Below are 24790 nucleotides of genomic sequence, written 5' to 3' on the forward strand. Positions count from 1 at the left end.
AACATATAAGCCAACCACCTCCGTGATTTATTGGCATTACAAAAAGTATTATGTTTAGCATATTGTATATTGGTTGCCACCTGATCTGCCATTAACATATTAAATTGACTCTGTAATATCTTTATCGCCTCAGTAGTTTTTAAATCATGTGGATTATATACCAATAATTGTTGTTTCCTCTGAATTTCCTCTTCTAAATCCCTACGCTGTTTTTGTAGTTTTCTCCTCTGTCTACTATTAATATATATCAAGTTTCCTCTCATAAAGGCCTTGCTCGCGTCCACACCATTTCTATCGAAGTTCCCTTTCCCAAATTATAATCAAAAAATTCTTTCATTTGTTTTTTACATTGATTTACATTATCCTCATATCTAAACAAATTTTCATTTATTCTCCATGATCTTCTTCCACCTTCATATTGCAACTCCATCCATACCGGACTATGATCAGTTAAACACCTTGGAAATATCTTTGTTTTCCTAACCCTAGAAAGCAAGTCATTGGTAATTAATATAAAATCAATACGTGAAAAAGATTGATGCCTATCCGAAAAATAAGTATAATCTCTATCATCAAAATTCTGCCTTCTCCATATATCTTTCAACTCAAAATCTTCCATCAAATCAAAAAGATTTAGGCAATTTTGCATGCATAGGAATTTTCTTAGAAAGAGTTCTTTTATCTTTTCTAATGTCCATTACACCATTCCAATCCCTAATATAATAAATGTTTTATAGTCCCAAAAGTCAATTTTTCATGTAACAATTTATAAAATTTTTCTTGTTGTTGATTAGGTGCATATATGCCAATCACAAGTGTCTTTTTCCTTCTAAAATCAATTCAATAGCAATATATCTTCCTTGAATGTCCGTTTCAATTAATTTACTTGATATATTTTTCTTCAAATATATAACTATACCATTTTTCTTATTCGAGCAGAAGAAACAAAATGTTTACCTAATTTGAATTAATCAAATATTTCTGATCTGATAATTTTATATGTGTCTCTTGCAAACATATCACATCATTTTAAATTGTTTCAAATAATGGAATATTTTTCTTCTTTTCTGTGCTGAATTTAAACCATTAACATTCCATGTCAAAATTTATTTGCCATCTCTGGCCTCTTGAAGCTTCTGAGCAATTAGCTGAAGACCCTCACTCTTGGCTTGGCTCCTCCCACAGCTTCAGTAGTAGAATCCGTTCTTGTCTTTGAAGTCGTTCCTCCATCTCCTTACGCCTAATAGCTCCCTTGTCACTCTTTGTTCCTGAGATTGTTCTTGAGGACTGATATCACAAGTGCAGTTTCAGCTTCCCACTCTGTTTCTCTTGAAGACTTTTATCCACTGTTTCTACATCCACTTTCAATACATTAAAAGAAAATCTTTTGCTTTCAATTCAGTATCAATTCGATATCTCCTGCCTTGAAAAATACTGTTAAACCAATTGGAACCTCCATCTATATTGAATCTGATGCTTCTTAAGCTCTTGTGTAAAAACCTAAAATCCTTCTATCCTTTAACATTTTAGCAGGATCTCTTTCAAAACCAACACCTCCTGTTCTGCTATTTGCAATTTCTTTTGGTATGTAGCTTGCAAAATCTGATTTCTTATTGTAGAAGTTAAAATAAATTACAATATCTCTTGGGAGCTTTTTCTGCCTCGCTACCCAAGAATTAACCCTGTATGCCTTATCAATTTGAAAATCAACTTCGAGGGTCCATGCCTAACATTTCAGCTACGGCTTCTGATATAACTTTTTTAAGGTCTTCTTCCTTTCGGTCTTGAAGACCCCTAATTCTCAAAGCCTTCTCCAACGCTCTATATTGCAATACCACCACATGATCCTCATTTTTATCCACTTTATTTTGAAGCTCTCCAACTTTATTATCCAAATACTGATTTGCTTGACTAATTACTTCCACTTTATCCTCCATTACTTCCAAATTTTTTGCCAAACCTTGAAAACCATCAATAAATCTTCTCTAATTTTTTTATTAGTCTCTTTAATTTCTTCCCTAAGTTGATCCTTCACACCATGAATATTATTCATAATTTCTTTAAATCGCTCTTCAGAAACTCTGTTCTGTTCCTTTAATATATCTTCTAAATTAGTTTCAGACCCCCTTCTCGTCATGGGAGCTTTTGGTGGCTTAGAAGCCATTTTAATTTAAGTAAAGTCTCTAATTAAAATTAGGAAATCTCAAAGTCTCAAAAAGTCTCCAATTAAAGTTGTAAAATAAAAACTTTCACCTTGCCTCCTCTGGAAAGCTTCTATTCAGCTAAAATCCACAAAGACGAACTTCGCTTTCTCTCAAAAGCAGCCTCCAATCCACTTCCTTTCAGACGCCATTTCTTCCTTCACTAAGTTCAAGTGAGAAAAAGTTTTCCCCTTTTAAAAAGGAGTAGAAGTCAGCTCTCTTCTTGCTTCCACAGTAATCGATCACTTGTATTTGCCCCGTCTGCTTGAAGTTATTCAAAACGGAATCAATTGAGCAGAGGTGGGCGTTTTCCTCTTGTCCTGCTTAATTAACAGGATCGAGCCGAGTCTGGAGTGGGGCTGGGTTATGCAGGCAGCCCTCCGAGACTCTGCATAAGAAAGCAGAGCCCCTGGGGCAATCTTCCGCTCTCCAGCCGCTCTGGCTAATCTCTTTCACCCAGAGAAAAGCTTTGAAGCTGGCTAACAGCCGTTCTCCCGCTGTTTCACCAGCTTTTACAGAATCTCAGTTCGGGACGCCATTCCAGGCGTCCTTCTCGGGGAAAACGAAACCACCGGAACCTGGATGAAACTATCTATCTGGACCTGTTCCAGTCCGGTTTCCGGCCTGAGTACAGCACGGAGATGGCTTTGGTCGCATTGGTAGATGATCTCTGGAGGGCTCGGGACAGGGGTCATTCCTCTGCTCTGGTCCTATTAGATCTCTCAGCGGCTTTCGATACCATCGATCATGGCATCTTGCTGCGACGGTTGGGGAGTTTAGGAGTGGGGGGCACCGTTTTTTGGTGGTTCTCCTCCTATCTCTCTGACCGGTCGCAGATGGTGCTGGCAGGAGGGCAGAGGTCAACCGCAAGGCACCTCATGTGTGGGGTGCCACAGGGGTCGGTTCTCTCGCCTCTCTTGTTCAACATCTATATGAAGCCGCTGGGCGAGATCATCCGTGGTTTTGGGGTGCAATACCATCTGTATGCTGATGATACTCAGCTGTACATTTCCACCCCTAACCACCCCAACAAAGTTGTTGAAGTGATGTCCTGGTGTCTGGAGACTGTGCGGGTTTGGATGGGAAAGAACAGGCTTCAACTTAACCCCTCCAAGACGAAGTGGCTGTGGATGCCGGCATCCCGGTACAGTCAGTTGAAGCCATCGCTGACTGTTGGGGGCGAGTCATTGGCCCAATGGAGAGGGTTCGCAATTTAGGCGTCCTCCTGGATGGACGGTTGTCCTTTGAAGAACATATGATGACCGTCTCCAGGGGAGCTTTCTATCAGGTATGCCTGATTCGCCAGTTGCGCCCCTTTCTAGACCAGGATTCCCTATGCACGGTTACTCATGCCCTCGTCACTTCCCGCCTGGACTACTGCAATGCTCTCTACATGGGGTTCCCCTTGAAGAGCACCCAGAGGCTCCAGCTAGTCCAGAATGCGGCTGCGCGGGTGATAGAGGGAGCAACTCGCGGCTCCCATATAACACCTCTCTTGCGCAAGCTGCACTGGCTTCCTGTGGTCTTCCGGTTGCAATTCAAGGTGTTGGTTACCATCTTCAAAGCGCTCCATGGCTTAGGACCGGGTTATTTACGGGACCGACTGCTGCCACCTATAGCCTTCCATCGACCTGTGCACTCCCATAGGGAGGGCCTCCTCAGGGTGCCCTCAGTCAAACGATGTTGACTGGCGACCCCCAGGGGGAGGGTCTTCTCTGTGGGGACACCTGCCCTCTGGAATGAGCTTCCTCCAGGATTATGACAATTTCCTGACCTCTGGACCTTTCGTCGCGAGTTGAAGACGTATTTATTCTACCGCGCAGGGCTGGCTTGAAATCATTAATAATTTTAATTGGGGTTTATCATAGTTTTATTTTTGTTTTTAAGTTTTAAATTCGGCCAAATTGAATTAGTTTTTTAATATATTTTTAATTTTATATTATATGTAAAATTGTGTTTTATCTGGCTGGAAACCGCCCTGAGTCCTTTGGGAGAAGGGAGGTATGGAAATCAAATTAATAAAATAAATAAATAAATTCTACAAGCAACTCATTAAATATAACCTATTATATTGGCTTGCTGGGAAATTATGAGAGTTGAAGTCCACACAGCTTAAAGTTTGCTGAGGTTGAGAAACTGTTATAACTTGTGGCGTAGTAATACTTAGTTGACCTTAGATGATTCAGAAAGCTAAATGGGGTAAGGCACGCTTAGTACTTGAGTAGATCACTATGAAGTTTTAGACCAGCAACCAATGTTGAGAAGTGTAAAAATATGCTGAAAAAGATCCCAGCAAACCATTTCTATATATTTGACCAAGAAAATGCTTGTATCATTCAGGGCGGTAGGAAAAAAGGTGGTAGAACATGGAGGCTGAATGAAAATCTGTTTAGATATGAGGATAATGTAAATCATTGTAAGAAACAGCTGAAAGAATTTTTTGATTTTAATATGCATAAGGGGACACCTATAGGAACTGTGTGGGAGGCGAGTAAAGCTTTTATTAGAGGTATATTGATATATTTGGACAATAGGCAGAGGAATAATAAACAAAGGCAGCGTAGGTACTTGGAAGAAGAAATTCAAAAGAAGCAATAGTTATTAATTCAAAACCCACAAGATCACAAACTTAAAGAGGCTATAAGAATATTACAGAGTCAATTTAATATGTTAATGGCAGACCAGGTGGCAACAAATATACAATATGCTAAACATAATACCTTCTGTAACGCAAATAAACCTGGGAGATGGCTGGCATATAACTTAAGGCACGTGTCATACAAAAAATAGAATATAAAGGTAAAGAGATATATCAACAGGATAAAATTAAAAAGGCCTTCTCAGAATTTTATACTGCTCTATATGCAAAAGATAAAATATCGAATAGGGACATTTATGATTATTTGAAAGATTATAAGGTTAATACTCTAACATTAGAACAGAGGGAGGAGCTGAATCGGCCGATAGCTACTGGAGAAATAGTGGAGGCAATTAAACAATTAAAAATGGGGAAAACCCCTGGTACAGACGGTCTTACGGCAAGTTATTATAAAAAATTACAGGACAAAATATTAGGCCCACTTAAAGAATAATTTAATCAGATACAACTAGGAGTGGGAATACCCCCGTCATGGAAAACATCTTTGATTTCACTGATACCAAAAGAGGAGCAAGATTGCTCTAAACCCGGTAACTACAGGCCGATTTCACTTTTAAATAATGATTATAAGATTTTTGTTAAAATAATAGCAAATAGATTAATGTTAGTTTTACAACAAAGAATTCATACTGATCAATCTGGTTTTATAAAAGGGAGGCAGATGAGGAATAATGTTAGACAGATTGTTAATATATTGGAATATTTGGAAAAGAAGAATACTTCAGCAGCACTTATTTTTTTGGATGCGGAAAAGGCCTTTGATCGATTGCATTGGGATTTTTTATTTAAATTAATAGAGAAAATGCAATTTGGAGATTGTTTTGTTAGAATAATTAAAGCGATTTATGGAGAGCAAACAGCTCAGATTATAATAAATGGTAGTTTGACAGAAGTTATTAAGATTGCGAAAGGAATGAGACAGGGATGTTTGTTTTGACTCTGGAACCTTTATTAGATAAAATACGAGAATTAACGAAAATAGAGGGAATTAAAATTAGACAATATGAGTACAAAGTTAGAGCTTTTGCAGACGATGTAGTGGTTACTTTAACAAATCCTATAAATTCAAGTAGATTTTTGTTGGAAGCAATTGATAAATATGGAAAGGTATCAGGATTTAAAATAAATCAGAATAAAACAAAAGTGATAATCAAAAATATGTCTATACAACAGAAACAAAAACTAGAGGAAATAACAGGATTTGAGGTGGTAAAAAAGGTTAAATACTTAGGGGTTTATATTAGCTCATCGAATAAGAAACTTTATAAGAATAATTATGACTTGTTATGGCAAAAAGTTCAGAATGATATGAGTGTCTGGAAAAAATTGCAGTTGTGGTTATTGGGGAGGATTGCGGCTATTAAAATGAATGTGTTACCTAGATTTTTGTTTCTATTCCAGATGATACCAATAATTAAGAAAGATAAAAATCTGGAGGATTGGCAGATTGGGATTAATAAATTTATATGGCAAGGTAAAAAGGCGAGGGTTAAAATGAAAATAATACAGGACTCACGGGAAAGAGATGGCTTAAAAATGCCTAATTTTAAACTATATTATGAAGCAGTAGCCCTTTCAGTAATAAGTGACTGGTTTAATTTAACGGAGGAAAGAATTTTGAACATAGAAGGTTATGACTTGTTATAGGGATGGCATGCGTATTTATTTTATGAAAAAAAAGTGGATAGGGCTTTTAAGAATCATGTGTTGAGAAGTGCTCTTTTGCGGGTCTGGAAAAAATATTCTTATAAATTAGACTACAAGATTCCTATATGGGTGAGTCCCAGACATGCAATAGAGAATATAAATATAGAACAGAAACAGGAAATGATTACTTATAAAGAACTATTGTATGCTGAAGGAGGTAGATTGCAATTAAAATCATTACAGGTATTAAATGAAGAAAGGAGGAATTATACTTGGTTTCAATATGGGCAAATAAGTGCTAGATGGAAAGAGGATCAAAAAATTGATATAATGCAAAGGGAGGAAAATTTAATAAAGCAAATTAGAAATCAGACCCAGGAGCATATAAAGAGATTGTATAATGTGTTGCTTGAAATAGATTTGGAAAAGGATTTGGTAAAGGACTGTATGATAAAATGGGCACAGAATATTCAGGAACCAATAATGTTGGCAACATGGGAGAAAATCTGGGTTAGAAATGTTAAGTTTACACAAGCACAGAATTTAAGGGAAAATTTTTATAAGATGTTTTATAGATGGCACTTAGAGCCCAAAATATTATCATGTATGTATCCTGATATCCAAGCGAAATGTTGGAGGTGTGATTGTGATGATGCTACATATTTTCATATTTGGTGGGCTTGCAAGAAAATTAAGGCCTTTTGGATAAGAATTTGGTGGATTATTCAAAATGTTCTGAAGAAGAAGATAAAGTTCCTGCCGCAATTTTTCCTTTTGGGAATTATAACGGATTGTACAGGGATTGAGACTAAATTGATTCTGAATTTAATAACAGCAGCAAGACTGTTGATTGGACAATACTGGAAGAAAGAAGAGGTACCTACAATAGAAGAATGGATATTGAAAGTCATTAATTTGGCTGAGATGGCTAAAATTTCAGCTTTTTTAAAAGACAATACGCAGGAAAGATATTTAATTGAATGGAAAAAATGGATTGATTATTTACAAAATAGATATCAGATTAAGAAATATCAGACTGCCTTTGAATAATTAGGAAGTATTATTTTATGTAATGGGGAGGGGGTTGGGAGATGAAAAGATTTGGATGAGGTTAATTGGATTAGAAGGGAAAAATTTTACTCTATATTTGGTTTATGTATAACAATACCTTGTGATTGACCCGGGAAGCCGGGGGGGGGGAAGGGAGGGGGGAAGGGGGTTTTCTGGGAGGGAGGGGGAAAAAAGGGGGGGAATGTTTTTGTTTTTTTAAAACTTTTTCAATAAAAAAATAAAAATGCTTGTATCAGTGGTGGGTTGCTACTGGTTCGCCCCAGGTCGGGAGCACCAGTTATGGCGGTGGCAGGAGGCTCCGCCCACCTGCCTCCAGAAGTGTCGCATGCGCACCCACGAGTGAACTGGTAGCAACAAGTTTTGAAACCCGCCCCGGGCTCATATGATGTGAAAATGTCAACTGCTGACCACTGCTCAAAGATAATCCTATAATTTTATTATCTAATGTGGATAGTATGATATGAAAAAACAAATACAATATATGCATTTATTAACTACATTGGTGATATATGTGATATAATCTGTAAATCATAAAGCAAACCTAAAGGTTGATATAAATGAATTTGCTTTTCATAGGAATTCCTTCCCCTGAAGAACTGATCATGATTTATTCTCGCTTCAGGGATACCTGTACTTCTCCACATAATCTTAATTTTTTTCTTGCTCTTTCATATTTTAAGTTGGCTTCAATAAGTCAGGTAACATATATAATCTGCACATTACCTTTTAATTTTAAATGGAGTGACTGAAATATAGTTAATGCACTTTTGTAAATCCTTTTACTCATAATAACATTAGTAATAGCATTCCAAATTTCATAGAGGAACTGTTTGTGTAATATTAAATATTATGCTATTGGTGAGTCCCTGCAAGTGATATCATTACTGTGTTTCAAATAGACTTTTAGAACCAATGAACTGTAGTGATGAAAGTGTCAAAATATGAGATGAGACTGTAGGTTAATTTTCTACTTGATCACATTGCTCTAAAGTTATCTGTGAGAGACCTGTCATCTCTTAGCCCAAAGTAAATAACATTATTTTGAAATAAATAAATAAATAAAAAGAGGCATCAATTTGCTCTGGATACGGATAGCATACAATATCATTTATTGCTTTTCATATACTATATAATGACTATGGTAAATGAAAATTACAGTAACTTTAAATTTAATGAATCCTATGTTGCATAGTTTTAAGTTTCACAAAAATTTCATAGTTTTTAGGTTTTATGCCATTATTTTGTAATTTCATAGCTACTATGTATATCATGTGTAAGTATGGTATATACTATTGTTATTTCTGATAATCTTTTTGCTCATTTGATGAGTTATATGGTTTTTTAAATTTATATTGATCTAATATTAAAATAAATATAGATCTTAAATAATAATTAAACTTTCCTCTGTCATATAATGTTAAAGTGCTGAACTATTTGTTAAATTTCACATATTGAAATTACTTATTATTTAGGGTATATATGCCAGATATCTCCTGGGTAATTCCTCTGCAGAAAACAGTTTGGAGTTCAGCAGTGTAGTGAGACCTCTGGCTGAAGTTGGATTACTGGTAGCAAAAAAGTAAGAATTTTGTTGAAAGAGTTTTAAAGATGCAACTATGCCACCTGTACCTCAAATAGGTTCTATAAAGTTTTCTTGACTGCTATTTGATGCTGCACTGCCTATAATAAATTTGCAACAGTGGTATGTATCTATGGTAGGGATAACAGATTTGAACTGCAGAAATACAGGTAGTATTAAATGGCAGCAGATACATCAATTTTCTCTGTGTCTGTGATGACCCAGGGCACGGCACGGCACGGCACAGAGATAACACAAACAGCTGGCAGTTCAAACCACCCCTTTATTGCTCCAAATCTCCTGAAACACTCATGTTTCTGGCAAGTCTCAGAGCAGAGTGATAACAATGCCCCCCCCCCAACCTCAAGCATCCTCTGGCTGCAATTAGTCCAGGCAAGCACTATCTGCACCAGGCTGAATGGCAATAAATCCCAAATGTATTTGGCAAAACAAGAGCAAATCAAGGAATTCAGGGAGCAAAAGATCCAGGTAATTAGTCAAGAATGCCAAAAGGAATGCAAGGACTCTTGGCAAATTCAAACATTGGCACATAACACTTCAGGAACTCAGTGTTTGCTCCCAAAAAATGCCCCTCCCCACAGCATCTCCTTAAGTCTCATTTCCCAGGTGTGCTTGGTGAAGATGGGCGAGGCACTCTCCTCGTGAGTAGACTACTCTGTCAGTGCTGATCACGCTTTCTCTCCACTTTCTGAGCCCTTGCATTGGGGGAGGGTGGTTCTTGCTCCTCGTCTGAGTTCTGTTTCTCCTGTTCATACTGCCTCTGTTCCTCCCTGGCTGCAGGTCTTATTAATTCTGAAAAGCCTTGCCTGGACCTTCCCCAGTTTCCTCCAACACCAACAGAGCTGCCCACTTATTCGCTGTCAGTTCTTGTGCCATCTCTTCTTCCACCTCATAAATTACAGTGTCTTTCCTGCCATTTGTATCTGAGTTTTGCAGCCCAGATCAGATAGACTATCAGAGATGCAAGTTTGTCCTTTCTTTAACACACTTGTAGGACACATTGACATATCAATGCATTGATTTGTTAGATTTTTATTATTTTTACAAATATCATATTTTTTGGAATATAAAACACACTGGACTATAAGATGCACCTTAATTTTTGGGGAGGAAAACAAGAAAAAAAATTCTGCCTCTGCCTACCAGCATCAGGATCAGCAGTGTCCTCACTTCTACTTGGAAGCGCTGGAAAAGGCAATGCTCAGAGGCCGATAACCTCCGAAGGGTGGGTGGGTGGGGCTATGTTCGATGTATATGATGCACTCAGATTTTCACCCTCTTTTTTGGGGGGAAAAGGTGTGTCTTATACTGCCAAAAATATGGTAACTAAAGCAGCCCACGTACCTAATACTTCCTCTTGGTCATATGTTGCTTTCTTCTAGAATAACTTTCAGCACTGGCACACCTTCTTACAATTCTGGAGAATTATTCCAGCAGTCCACAGAGGGGAAGAAAATCCTTCAGAAAGTGAAGGATTTCATGAAAAAGCATGTTTTTCCAGCTGAAAAAGTAAGTTGTACCATGAATAATTAAAGCAGGACCAAAATCAACATCATCTTGGTCCTTGCAAACTTCTTGGAAGTGCCATTTAATTTACCACAAGGCCAAGAGTAGCCATGTGATCTATTTTGCAGAGATCAATCCTCTAACTAAGGCAATGACAGAGATAAGTTCTCTGTTTTCATAAGCATACAGTCAAGTGTATAAGGAAACATGAATGTCCTAATTCCAATTTGAAATCGTAACTTGTTTAAATCTATGAGATCCAAAGTCTGGCAGAAGATTAATCAATAGTTTCAATTACAGCCTTCAGATGAGGTGGCATGAAAATAATTATTTGTACATTATTTTATATATACCCTCTAGGAAATAGTTGAGTATTATGCCAGAAAGAAAAATTCACCAGATATTTGGAAAAAACCTGATGTCATGGAAAGACTCAAGGTACTCTTTTTTTTCCTGTCCATTGTATACTATAAAAGAAAGATCGTATATCACAGGTGTCAAACTCAATTTCATTGAGGGCCACATTAGGGTTGTGTTTGACCTTGGGGGGGAGGGGGTGGGGCCGGTCAGGGGGGCATGGCCAGTTCGACTTCATTTGTGTCAGGGGCACCTGTGGAGGCTCAAGCATTCTGCCAGCAAAAATGGGCTCCCAAGCTTCATTTTCACTGCGACGGTCTCCTGCAACCCTCTGCCAGCAAAAACAGAGCTCGGGAGGGCAGCCCTCTTGAGCCCTGTTTTCACTGGCAGAGACATTGTGGGCTGGTCCGTCACTGTTTCTAGGGCAGCCCATGGGCCAAATCTAAGCACCCCGCAGAGCTGGCTCCCAGGCCAGTTTACCCCTGTCTTACATGATGCCAATGAATATCTGTGGAAATATAATTTAAAACAATTTATAGTTTTTATTCCAATGAAAGTTATACCTTACAGAGTGAATGGACTTTACGAGTTTAATCCACAAGAGAGCCATTTTGGCATAATGATTTGAGGCACCAGGCTAGAAACCAGAAAACCATGAGTTTTAGCCTTGCCTTAGAAACAAAAGCAGTTGGGTGATCTTGGGCCAGTCCCTCTCTCTCAGTCCTAGGAAAGAGGCAATGGCAAGCCACTTTAAAAATCTTGTCAAGAAAAACTACACGGAATGCCAGAAGTCAAGACTGACTCAAAGGTAAAGTTTATCTTTATTTTATACGTGTATACAATACACTTCAGATAAAATGATTAATTTGTTTTAAAATACTTTAATTCCAGTAATTTTAGCTGTAAACAAACTAAAACTACGTTTCATACTGCTTTTCTCTTTTATATTTGAGGCTGGCATGGTACTAAAACAGCCTGATCTGGTTTCTGTGTCACATTAAGCCATTATATAGTTTGATTTAAACTTAGTTTATTATGTGAAGCCAGTTACTAACTAAATAAGAGATTGTAACTTTTAAAGTATGGTTTATATCTTAGCACATTGTGTTAATGTTGTAAAGGCCTTCCTAGTGTATTTAGAATTAGATGCTCATTCTTGTCATTCAATCAAATGGGAACTGGTTTTTGTTGTGTGAAATTAGTGACATTACCCTTAAATATACTGTATTTTTTTGGTGTATAAGATGCACCGGAGTATAAGACGCACTTTAATTTTGAGGGAGGAAAACAAGAAAAAAAGAATTCTGCCTCTGCCTACCAGCATCAGGATCAATGGCGTACTCACTTCCATTCGGATTTTGATAATGGGTAGCACAGATCTTTTTATCCATTTAAAAAAAATCCTATCACTCTATTTAACTGGAGTGGGTAGGGTGTGGTGGGGGATGATTTTCATGGGGGCAGAAGAGGGACTTGGCACTGAAGGCTCCTGTCAGCCTCCGCTTTAATTAAGTGTATTTCTCTTACTAGACTGTTTTACTGTTTTATTACTTTGTTAAAAGATTGCTTCTTACTGAATGTTTTACATGATTTATGGGAGAGGTGGGGAGGTTTCCTGTAGCTAGCATTCGGCTGACTTTGCATGTGTGGGGGAGGAAGATAGTCTTTCAAGCAGTTTTGCAATCAGACTTTTGAATTGTTTTGGCGCGTAAATGTAATGGGAGTTGCCTGCTTCACATTCCATCCAGAAGATTGACAGAGGGAGAATATCGGAAGTGAAACTACATGTGGCCAAGGAGGAAGATGCCATTGGATTATAACTGTTTGAACTCTAGTGTGGGGGAGGGCTCAGCAGGGGATATGTCGTATGTGGTTTTTGTATATTTCCAGTTCTGGCTTTGCTTCCATTGCTTTCAGACTTGTTTATTAAAAATTACCAATTTCTTTGAAATGATGGAGTTGGATCTTTATTTTCTTAAACATTGATCTGAGGCAAGCTGACATTAAGCCAGAACTCAAAAAAAATAATAAAAAAAAAGCAGTCATCCCGGATCACAACTGAGGGGACTGAAAAATTTTTCTTAACGATGTCGGAGCATGAATGCGAAGCTGATGATGAGCAGCTGCCAGACATCTCATCCCAGGACTATCCCAGAGGAGCTGATAAGGAATCTTTTCTGGGGAGAAAGCCAACCCCAGAAGATGAGCTGGAGGAGAGGGGAGCAGTCTTGGCAGCCACATCGGGCCCTCCCAAATACTCAGGAATTTCTGCAGAGTGGCTGGAGAAACTACAAATAGAGGAGAGACGGGAGAAGGCCAAACTGGATTTTGGAAAGCTTCCAGACCCGGGGGAACTACAATCCGGAGTTACTTGACGTAAGCAGAAAAAGAAACTCTCTGCTTGGCAACATGAACAGCTAATTAAGGATGAATTACAAATTGCAGAAGCTGTCAGACTGTATCGTGAGGTGATAGAGCGACAGAGAGATCGTGAAAGATATGAGGTCCCCACCCAAAAGCCCTGGAGGGAGGGGGAAGAAGTGGAAACAGAAATTTTGATGGCCACCAGGGGAGCAGCATACAGCAGAGATATTCTGGAGGAACGAGAGCCTGAGCTGCGTTCTCCAGGGGCTGCAGAGTTTGATAGAGGCCAGGGGACTCCTGCTGCACAAATGTTGCCTCGCAGAAGGAAAAAACCTAAAATTCCCCCAATTCCCGGGAAGTTTGATGGAGACCCTAAGGAATTAGGTTTATTCCGGGCTATAGTGGACAGCCACATGCAAGAATGGGGTGAAGATTATTTGTCAGAAGCCTCTAAAGTGAGAAGCATGACCCAGGTCTTGACTGGAAGGGCGGCTTCCTGGTACGTGTCCTTGTACCAAGAGAATTCCCCTCTCTTGAGGAACTACCACCACTTTATGGCAGCCCTGAGAATGAGGTTTGAGGACCCCTTGGCAGAGCAGAAAGCCAAGATTCGCATGAAGTCCATCAGACAAGGGAGGAGACCAGTGGCTGATTACAAGCAAGAGTTCAGCGATCTGGTACCTCTCATGAGAGGGTGGTCGGAAATGGCTCTTTTGGACATATACAAAGACGGCCTAAACGGGGATTTATATAAGTTGTGCAGAGCCCGAGCATCCCCGAGTACCCTGCATGGCTGGTACACCCTGGAAGCAGAAATGGAGATCGATCTAGCCAAGGACCGCTTGCGAAGTGATCGCGTTTGGAGGCAAACCCCAACTCAGTTCCAGAGAGAACTGACCAAAGATTCTGTTGCAGCAGAGGGTGGGAAGAAGAAACCCACGGGCTGTTTCAGATGTGAAAAGGAAGGCTACAGCGTGGCTGATTGTCATGTGAAGCTGCCACCAAAGACGACCCCTAGTGGCAAAAAAGCAACAGCGCAGGCAGAACCAAAACCGTGAGAGGTTGCAAAGAGGGGAGTGGATGTCACAAAGAACACTCCTCCCATTAAGGAGGAACTTGGGACTCCTTCCAGGTCAGATGATAGCAAGCCATCTTCGGAATCAGACGAGGATCTCCTGGTGAGTTGGAAAGGGGGGGGCCCTTACCATTCCAGTAAAACTGTGTGTCCCGTCCTCAGGAATGCAAGGGGAAATGCTAGCCCTCTTAGACTTTGGGTGTACCTGATGTATCATCAGCCCCAAAGTGGTGGAGAAAATGGAACTAAAACTAAAAACATTGAGCAGGCCCATAGCCTTTTGCCAGCTAGATGGGTCGGTGGTGGGGGGAGGCCCAGCCCACTTTGTGACAGAACCCTTAGAGATGACCATAGAAGACCACCGAGAAATCATAAACTTCATAGTGGCCCCAGGAATGGAACAGCCTCTTGTACTGGGTCTCTTGTGGTTCCGAAAATGGAACCCGAAAATAAACTGGAGAATAGGGGTGTTGCAACTCCGCACAAAGGCGCAAAAGAAGGACAAGATAAGTTTAAAACCCCCTGACCTCAATCCCCCTGAGATATTGGGGTTGATGTTTGAACGGCTGGAGGGGGAGGAAAAAAATCCTAAAGAGTACTGGGACCTACGAGAGGTTTTTAGTGAAAAAGCTTCAGACATGCTACCTTCCCATAGGCTCACAGACTGTGCAATCAACATTCTACCAGGGGTGAAACTCCTGAAACCAAAATCTTACCCCATGACCCAGAAGGAATTGGGAGAATTACGAAACTTTATGGATAAAAATTTGGAGCGAGGATTCATTCAACCAGCTAGGCCCCCGGTCGCAGCCCCAGTCATGTTCCGGGAAAAGAAAGATGGCACTTATCGCTTAATAGTTGACTATAGGAACCTGAACTGCGTGTGCGTGGAAAATGTATACCCCATGCCCCTTATGAAAGAAATGCTCGCCCACTTGGCCAAAGGAAAGTTTTTCACCAAACTGGACTTACGGGAGGCGTATTACAGAGTGTGCATAAAAGAAGGGGATGAATGGAAAACGGTGTTCAATTGCCCTCTTTTCTGAGTCCTACCATTTGGGTTGCAAGGGGCCCCAGCAGTTTTCATGCAGCTAATAAATGAAGTTCTCCATGAACATTTGTTTAAAGAGGTTCTGTTTATCTTGATGACATACTTATTTACACAGAGACCATGGACGAGCATGTAAAGTTCGGAAGGGCAGTACTCAAAAAATTACTAGCCGCTGAGCTTATGCAAAATTGTCTAAATGTGAATTCCATCAAACAAAAATTGATTATCTGGGATACCGTATTTCCCCTGACGGTTTGGAGATGGACCCTGCCAAAGTCCAGGCAGTATTGGAGTGGGCACCCCCTCACACCCGCAAACAGTTACAAAGCTTCCTGGGTTTTACTAACTTCTGTTGCCAGTTGATTCCCTCATTTGCTGACATTGCCCTGCCAATCACCAAACTCCTCAAGACAAAAGGGAATATTAAACCCAAACCTTCCTTACCACTGGAGTGGACAATGGAGTGTCAGGCCGCTTTTGAAAAGTTGAAGCGATTGTTTGCCACCGAACTGGTCTTCAAGCACCCTGACATGGAATCCCCATTCGTGCTTCAAGCAGATGCTAGCGATGTAGCAGTCGGAGCAGTTTTACTCCAAAACAATGCTAAAGGTGAGCTGCAACTGTGCGCGTACACATCTTGTAAGCTCACTGAAACAGAGAAGAGATGGGCCATCTGGAAGAAAGAAGCTTTTGCAGTGCACTGGGCTCTCCAAACATGGAGACAATTCTTGGAGGGGGCCAAACACCCTTTCGAGGTATGGACTGATCATAAAAACTTAGAAGCCCTAAAAACTCCCAGAAAACTATCACCAAAACAAGCTTGATGGGCCCAATACTTTAACCATTTTAATTTTTCCTTGCAATACATTCCTGGAGGAAAGAACTTTCTGGCGGATGCCCTTTCCTGTTTACGTCAGTACAACAGTACTCGCAAGGAAGTAACACACCCTATACTCCCAGTTCAACAACTAGCTGCCCCGGCAATTACCCGTAGCCAAGCACAAACTGATGTGGCGTTACCAGAAGATCTCACCAATTTGCTCAAGGAAGCCTTAAACAAAGACGACTGGTTCTTAGCCCATTCGCACGAGTGCACTCTTCGTGATAGACTAGCTTGGGTGGGCACCAAGTTGTACGTCCCTGCATCTCTGAGGGAGGTCATACTTCTACATTGCCATGATGCTAAAGTGGCTGGACATTTTGGGTTCGTGAAAACCTTACACCGCCTGAAAAGACAATTTTGGTGGCCAGGACTTAAAAAAGACATTGAATCCTTTATAGTGAGTTGCTCTGTTTGTGCATCAGCTAAAAGACCACCAGGGAAGCCTCCTGGTTTGCTTCAAACAGTAGCCCGGCCAAAAGCCCCATGGAAAGAAATATCCATGGATTTCATAGTGGAGTTACCCGAAAGTGGAGGCAATACAGTGATCTGGGTAGTTACGGACCTGTTCTCCAAACAAGTGCACTTCATCCCATGTTCCAAAATACCTTCTTCAAAAACTTTGGTGAAGCTGTTTATACAACACATCTACAGACTCCATGGAGTTCCAGAACGGATAATCTCAGACCGGGGTGTGTGTGTGTGTGCAATTTACTCTCAATTTTGGAAAGAATTTTTGCGGCTGATAGGCTCCGCCCAAGGATTAAGCTCCTCCCATCATCCTCAAACTAAAGGAGGTTGTGAACGCTCGAAGTCGATACTGGAACAATATCTATGATGTTACATTAATTATCAACAAGATAATTGGGCGGACCTACTACCTTTTGCGGAAGTGGCTTACAATAATTCCGTTCATAGCAGTACTGGTTTCACCCCGTTCAAAGTAGCTTCAGGTCAAGAATTTGTCCCCATTCCTGAACTCCCTGAACAAAAACCATCGATTCCATCATTGGCTGAATGGATAAAGCAATTGCAAAGTACATGGGAAATTACACGCAAAGCAATTGATGATGCTCATCATGCACACAAGAAACAAGCAGATAGAAAGAAAGCTCCTGAGAAAAAATTCAAAGTAGGAGATAAAATTTTCTTGTCCACTAAATATTTACAAACTACACAGAAATCTAAATAACTTGGACCCAAATATGTTGGGCCATTCCCCATCGTGAAAATCATTAATCCAGAGACTGTCCAACTGTCCAAAATCTCTCAGAAGAATTCACCCAGTTTTCCACGTTAGCTTAGTCAAACCTGAACACACATCCCCCCTTAGGGCTAATCCTACTAAGTTCCCTGTACCAATCCTCATAGGAGGGGAAGAACATTTTGAAGTTAAAGAAATCCTAGACTCTAGAAAATATAGAAATAAAATCCAATATTTGGTAGCTTGGAAACACTTTCCTCTATCACAAGCAGAATGGGTTAACAAAGAAGATATTCATGCTCCCAAAAAGCTAGCACAATTTTATAACAAATATCCTGATAAACCCTAACATCTCTCTTTTCTTTTCCAGGACTAACGTCCTTTTTTTGAAGAAGGGCCGAATGTCAGCCTCCACTTTAATTAAGTGTATTTCTCTTATTAGACTGTTTTATTGTTTTATTACTTCGTTAAAGGATTGCTTCTTACTGAATGTGGGCCTCTGTGGCTCAGACTACTAATGCAGTCTGTTATTAACAGCAGCTGCTTGCAATTACTGCAGGTTCTAGTCCCACCAGGCCCAAGGTTGACTCAGCCTTCCATCCTTTATAAGGTAGGTAAAATGAGGACCCAGATTGTTGGGGGCAATAAGTTGACTTTGTATATAAATATACAAATAGGATGAAGACTATTGCTAACATAGTGTAAGCTGCCCTGAGTTTTCGGAGAAGGGCGGGATATAAATGCAAATAAAATAAAAAAATAAAAAAATAAAATATTTTACATGATTTATGGGAAAGGTGGGGAGGTTTCTACTGTAGCTAGCGTTCGGCTGACTTTGCATGTGTGGGGGAGGAAGATAGTCTTTCAAGCAGTTTTGCAATCAGACTTTTGAATTGTTTTGGCGCGTAAATGTAACGGGAGTTGCCTGCTTCACATTCCATCCAGAAGATTGACAGAGGGAGAATATCGGAAGTGAAACTACACATGGCCAAGGAGGAAGATGCCATTGGATTATAACTGTTTGAACTCTAGTGTGGGGGACGGCTCAGCAGGGGATATGTCGTATGTGGTTTTTGTATATTTCCAGTTCTGGCTTTGCTTCCATTGCTTTCAAACTTGTTTAGTAAAAATTACCAATTTCTTTGAAATGATGGAGCTGGGTCTTTATTTTCTTAAACATTGATCTGAGGCAAGCTGACAGCTCCACTCTCAAGGTGCCCTGTCTTCCTACCTAGCACTTCAGTCCTCCTGGACGCTGCCATCTCGTAAACACAGTGCTGGTCTTCCCAGAAAACCCCCTGCACCTTTGCTGCCTTGATTTATGCATATGCATTTTACATTAAAAATTATTGTCACTTTCAAATTGTAAGTGAAAAGATGAAATATAAATCAAATCAAATGTATATTAATCTTATCCAGATCTTTGTATCAATCTCTACTCTTCATGGGCTTATTAAATTTTCAATGTCTATGATTTCTAAGCTTCCCTGAAAAAAAATAATAAACTGTTGCACTTCCTGCAAGAATAATATTTTGGAATAATTTTTACTGCATATTATACTATGATTTTGTAAATTCATATGATTAGCTATCTTAGGTCATTTTCAGATGAGACAAGGTGATCTATAATTTAATAAAATCGCAATTTGCTTTGCTGTTTCTACATATACCATATTTTTTGGTGTATAAGATGCACCTTTTTACCGCAAAAAAAGGGTGAAAATCTGGGTGCATCTTATACTCCGAATGTAGCCCTACCCACCCGCTACTCCTCACCCTTTGGAGGTTGTCGGCCTCTGTGCGTTGCATTTTCTGGCAGTTTCAGGCAGTGGGGATCCTCACATTGCCAAAAATGAGCATTGCGTTTTCAGTCTTCGCACGCTGAGAGATAGGCAGCTGAAATGGTTAGAGTGCTGCTTGGAACCGGCCGAAAACTCCCACTGCTGCATTTTCATGAGAAACGTGGGTCTGCAAATTGCATCAGGGAGGAAAATACGATGCATGGAGGCAATGCTCTTGCGAAGCGAGTGCTTCTGCGCGAGAGGTGTAAGACTAGGTGGCTCGCCGTCCGGCCTGCCCCTTCTCATGTGACCAGGTGGGCATGGCTATGTGCATAGGGACTACTCAGAGGGCTGAAAAAAAGTCATTTCTGACTGCTCCTCGCACTTTTGACCAGTCCTCACACTTATGACCATCCTTACATTTATGCTTGTTGCAGCATTCTTAATAAACAGGTCACTCATTTCACAACTCTTCTCTTCACCACAGTTACAGGATCGGGTGCAAAACATAAAATGTGAAGACAGTCGTAAGTGCGAGGACCGGTCAAAAGTGTGAGGACTGGTCAAAAATAACTTTTTTAGCCCTCTGAGTAGTCCCTATGCATATAGGGACTACCCAGAGGGCTGAAAAAAGTGATTTCTGACAGGTCTTCATACTTTTGACCAGTCCTCGGACTTATGACCGGTCATCATTTATGCCCATTGCAACTTTCTTAACAACCGTGTCACTCATTTCACAATTGCGGTGGTTCGTGTGACCAGGTGGGCATGGCTAGGTGGTCATGTAACATCACTTCTTTGCCCTAATGACAGCTTGCTGCAATGGTCGTAAGTGTGAAAAACTTTCCTCCCAACAGCATTGGGAGTATTTCCTCCCAACAGCAGTGTAAAAAGCTTAAAACAACCCTTCCCCTTTAAGAAAGTCAAGGAAAAAAAACCCTCCGAGAAGATCTGGAACCTGAAGTGACAGTAAGTCTAGGTGTACTGTCAAGAATGTAATAAGGGTTAACGGAGAGGCAGGGCAATTTAAGATTAGGCTAGGAAACAACATCAGAAAGTTGTAATTCCTTACAGGATTAACCCTGTAAAGTGGAAAAAAACAAAAAGATTTCTTCTAACAACCGGTTCTCTGAACTGCTTAACTACTTAAAAACTGATTCTACCGAACTGGTGCGAACCGGTAGAATCCCACCACTGGTCCTTTGGTTCTTTCAGGTGTAAAATGTTCTGCTTAAAAAAGGGATAAGTCATGGCAGCTTTATTGTTTATTCCAGTTGATGTGTTTCATTCTTGTTTCTGTTGGTGATGCGGTCAGTTTCTGGAAAGAGCACTAAATCAATGATCACAACCATTGTTAAAATAGTTGGTAGATGCATTGTAGCCGCGATGATAGCCCCTTGCAATCCCACTCACACTTTTCACTTGTTTTCTGGTTGTTTTTGAAGTCATTGAGTAGTTTTGAAAAGAAGTTAGCTCCATCGAAAAGTTGTGTCGTGCCTCAGGTATCTTGCAGCAGAACTTTTTGCAGCATAGTTTTGTGACGTAAATTTAACTTTTATATTCCTGTTTCAGTTAAAATTGAATAGACCTATTGTTGAGTTACTTGTATCCATTTTTCTCTTTTCATCAGAAAAAAGCCAAAGCAGACGGCCTCTGGAATCTTTTCCTGCCAGCTGTTAGTGGTCTTAGTCAGTTGGACTATGCATTAATAGCAGAAGAGACTGGAAAGTGCTTCTTTGCTCCTGAAGTAATCAATTGTCATGCACCAGGTGTGGGACTATCTAACTGCCTTGTCAGAATTTTTATCACGCTTATATTGTATGCTGGATAAAATAGGAATGGTGTTTCAATGTTTCTTCTATTTTCCAGACACAGGAAATATGGAGGTTCTATATTTATATGGGACAGAAGAACAGAAGAAACAATGGTTGGAGCCTCTTCTGGAAGGAAAAATTAATTCTTGTTTTTGCATGACAGGTAATTGTTTCATATTTTAGACATGAAAACATTCATTTGTAGCAGAGAGAAAATTTCATTGTAAAAAATTTGGGTTGAATCTGGCATGTGAGAAATTCTTGTTTTTTCAGTGTTAAGGGAATTTAGCCAAGACTAATTTATAAATATCAGCAACGTTACATAATTAATTTACTCTGTGTAATTAATTTACTCTGAATATAGTAGTGTATTTCTACAATTTCCAACAGTAAAACAGAATTAACTTCCAATTCACTCTAAAATGCATTCTCAGCTAATTATTACTATGTATTAGAAGACTGGAGAATTCCTTTTTTTTTAACTTCTCTTCCTCCCATATGTCATATCCAGATAGTTTTCCAGGTGTAATGCAAAGTACTGGTCATTGCTTAAAAATACTATATAGCTTGGGGCCTGAATATGTTTAGGACCATCTTTTCCCCAACTGTTCCAACCTATCCTACTCAGATGACTAGGGAAACTTGTTAAGAGGCACTATTTATGAAGCGTGATGAAAAGAGGAAGCCTGATGGCAGACATTCTCTGTCATAACTCCATTCCTGAGGAGTAGCTTTCCCTTGAAGGAAAGGATTGCACCCACCATCATAATGATGGCCTTGGAATTGATTCTTTATGACTTGTAAAGCACTTCAGCTTTCATAAAAAATTAGTGTAGCCCTCCTAGTCACATGACCAGATTTCTGGCTCTTGGCAAGCTATTTGCATTTACTACTAATTGCTAAGTGTCTTGGACCATGTAATTGTCATTTGCAATTTAATTTAATTTAATTTAATTTTCTCATTTTCCTGATAGGGCAATCCTGGGCAACTTACATAACATAAAAGGATAAATAGAAAGCAATTGAAATTTAAAACATTAAAAAATAAAAATTTTTAAAACTATGCAAAAGCAATCTTCTCAGATGGCTTCCATAGGTCAACAGGGAAGCCGACAAGAAAGATTGTGAGGGGATGGGCTGTTGGATTTGAGGTATGCTCCTCCATTGGAAATCCTCTTGCATGCTGGAAGCCCACAAATCTGGCAAAAATGCTAGTTAAGATTGGTATTCTGAGCTCTTGCTTAGTCTTGCTTAGCATTTTCTCCTCCCTTCTGGAAGCTTGTAAGGGCTCCAGAGTAGAGAGGGAAATGCTAGCATTTGCTAATGAAATGGGATTGCTTTGCTCAATTATTGAGATTCTGGGCCCAATTATTGTCATAAGTGAAGGACCACCTGTAGTTCCACATTCCAACTAATGAATTCTATCTTAAGGGTTAATTTAATTGCCAGTTGAATTGGAATTGTCATATTAATAATTATGTTGAATTTGTAATTTATAGATAAGCTCTGTAATTATCTGAAATAGCATATATAATGATGGTAGACAAATCTCATCACTCACTCACACATTCATTCATTTAGAGAGGATAATGAGACAAGAAAGGGAGGGGAACTATCCCTTCCTTGGAAGTTCATCTCTGATATGCCTAACAAGCCTTCTTGGTGTCTAGAAAAAACTGTAAGATCTTTTCTGTTTGCTATTGCTTCAGTTGTGCTAAATTCTGACATTTGGTTTAGAACCTGATGTTGCATCAAGTGATGCCACCAATATGAAATGTAACATTCAGAGAGATGGAGACAGCTACATAATTAATGGCAAAAAGTGGTGGAGCAGTGGTGAGTAAAAATGTTTCCTATAGCGTAAAATTATAGTAGTGAGTTTCTGTATCTCTCTCATTAAATGGACTGGTTTCTCTTGTTTTATTATACATGTATTTGAATACTTATATACTAATTTATTAATTGACTATTTATTTATTTATTTAGCATATGGCATTCAATATCAGGAAAATCTACAAATGCTAAACACAATGCAGTCCTGACAGCCTAAATTGCTAGTTCATTCTCTTTGGAACTTGTGTGCCTACTCTTGATGCACTGCAGGGGTAAACTAGCTTAAACAGCTGTCTAGCACACTCAGCTTGCTGGTTCTTCTGGGCTTCTCTGCTGGTCTTGCCTTGCCTTGCCGCATATTGTGTTGCCTTGTATCCAGCCAGGTCCAGCACCAGCTTCTGCTCTCTGCACACACAAATGCAGCTAGGTTTTTTTCCACCAAAGAGGTACCCATTTATTTATTTGCAATATTGCATGCTTTCGAACTGCTGGGTGGGCAGGAGATGGATTGAACTGCTGGAATGCGACTATTTGTGGCCTGCAATTCCAGCGTCATTCAAGCTGTGCCACTGCAGATTGTTGGGGGCAATATGCTGACTTTGTAAACTGCTTAGAGAGGGCTGTAAAGCATTGTGAAGCACTATATAAATTCTATTGCTATTGCTATTATGCTCAAGAAAACTATCTCATGTCTGAATGTAAACAATAAATTATTATTCAAATTTGTCTTTTTAGGGTATGTTTTGCTTCATCTATATCAGGGGTAGTCAACCTTTTTATACCTACCGCCCACTTTTGTATCTCTGTTAGTAGTAAAATTTTCTAACTGCCCTCCGGTTCCACAGTAATGCGCCGTGTATTATCGTCTGTGCATGCCTCTCGCACATCGTGGATTGGGTTTGGGAGGGGGCGCCGGCTACCAGATCTGCTTGTCTGTTACAGCTGGATGGTATGAGGGGAGATGCGCGAGCTATTCTGGGACGAGGCTCTTTTGTTTGAGGTTGCACTATAGCGTCATTTATTTATTTATTTTATTTATTTATTTTTATCACAACAGTATATATAAGCATAAGCATGAAAATAACAATATAATATATAAGCATATATATGAGCATAAGTATGTAATAATTATATTAATTGGATATAATGAAAGGAAACAATAGGAGAGGAACGGTAGGCACGTTTGTGCCCTTATGCACGCCCCTTATAGCCCTCCGGGTGAGGTCAATAATAGAGTTTTTGGTTAAAGCTTTGGGGATTTTGAGAAGAGACCACAGAGTCAGGTAGTGTGTTCCAAGTATTAATAACTCTGTTACAGAAGTCATATTTTCTGCAATCAAGATTGAAGTGGTTAATATTGATTTTAAATCTATTGTTTGCTCTTGTATTGTTGTGATTGAAGCTGAAGTAGTCTTCAACAGGAAGGACATTGCAATAGATGATTCTATGAGTTAAACACAGGTCCTGTCAAAGGTGGCGGAGTTCTAAATTTTCTAAATCCAAGATTTCAAGTCTGGTGGCATAAGGTATTTTGTTGTATTCAGAGGAGTGGAGAACTCTTCTTGTAAAATATTTCTGGACACGTTCAATTGTATTGATGTCAGAAATGTGGTATGGGTTCCAGATAGGCAAGCTGTATTCAAGAATTGGTTTAGCAAATGTTTTATAAGCTCTGGTTAGTAGTGTAGTGTTTCTGGAGAAGAAGCTACATAAGATTAGGTTTACAACTCTTAAAGCCTTTTTGGCG

General features: G+C 39.6%; 1 protein-coding gene across 2 annotated transcripts in view; it reads left to right on the top strand.

Annotated features, from left to right (window-relative positions):
* ACAD11 (acyl-CoA dehydrogenase family member 11) overlaps window positions 1-24790 on the top strand; it is a 69117-nt gene that overhangs the window by 29035 nt on the left and 15292 nt on the right. For both annotated transcript variants that reach the window (XM_058181009.1, XM_058181011.1), the window contains exons 7-13: window positions 8155-8276; window positions 9051-9157; window positions 10561-10687; window positions 11045-11122; window positions 21027-21165; window positions 21266-21373; window positions 22948-23046. In XM_058181009.1, coding sequence (XP_058036992.1) covers window positions 8155-8276; window positions 9051-9157; window positions 10561-10687; window positions 11045-11122; window positions 21027-21165; window positions 21266-21373; window positions 22948-23046 — 780 coding nt within the window. The remainder of the gene's footprint in view (window positions 1-8154; window positions 8277-9050; window positions 9158-10560; window positions 10688-11044; window positions 11123-21026; window positions 21166-21265; window positions 21374-22947; window positions 23047-24790) is intronic.

This window comes from Ahaetulla prasina, chromosome 4 (assembly GCF_028640845.1).
Source record: "Ahaetulla prasina isolate Xishuangbanna chromosome 4, ASM2864084v1, whole genome shotgun sequence".
Classification (NCBI taxonomy): Eukaryota; Metazoa; Chordata; class Lepidosauria; order Squamata; family Colubridae; genus Ahaetulla; species Ahaetulla prasina.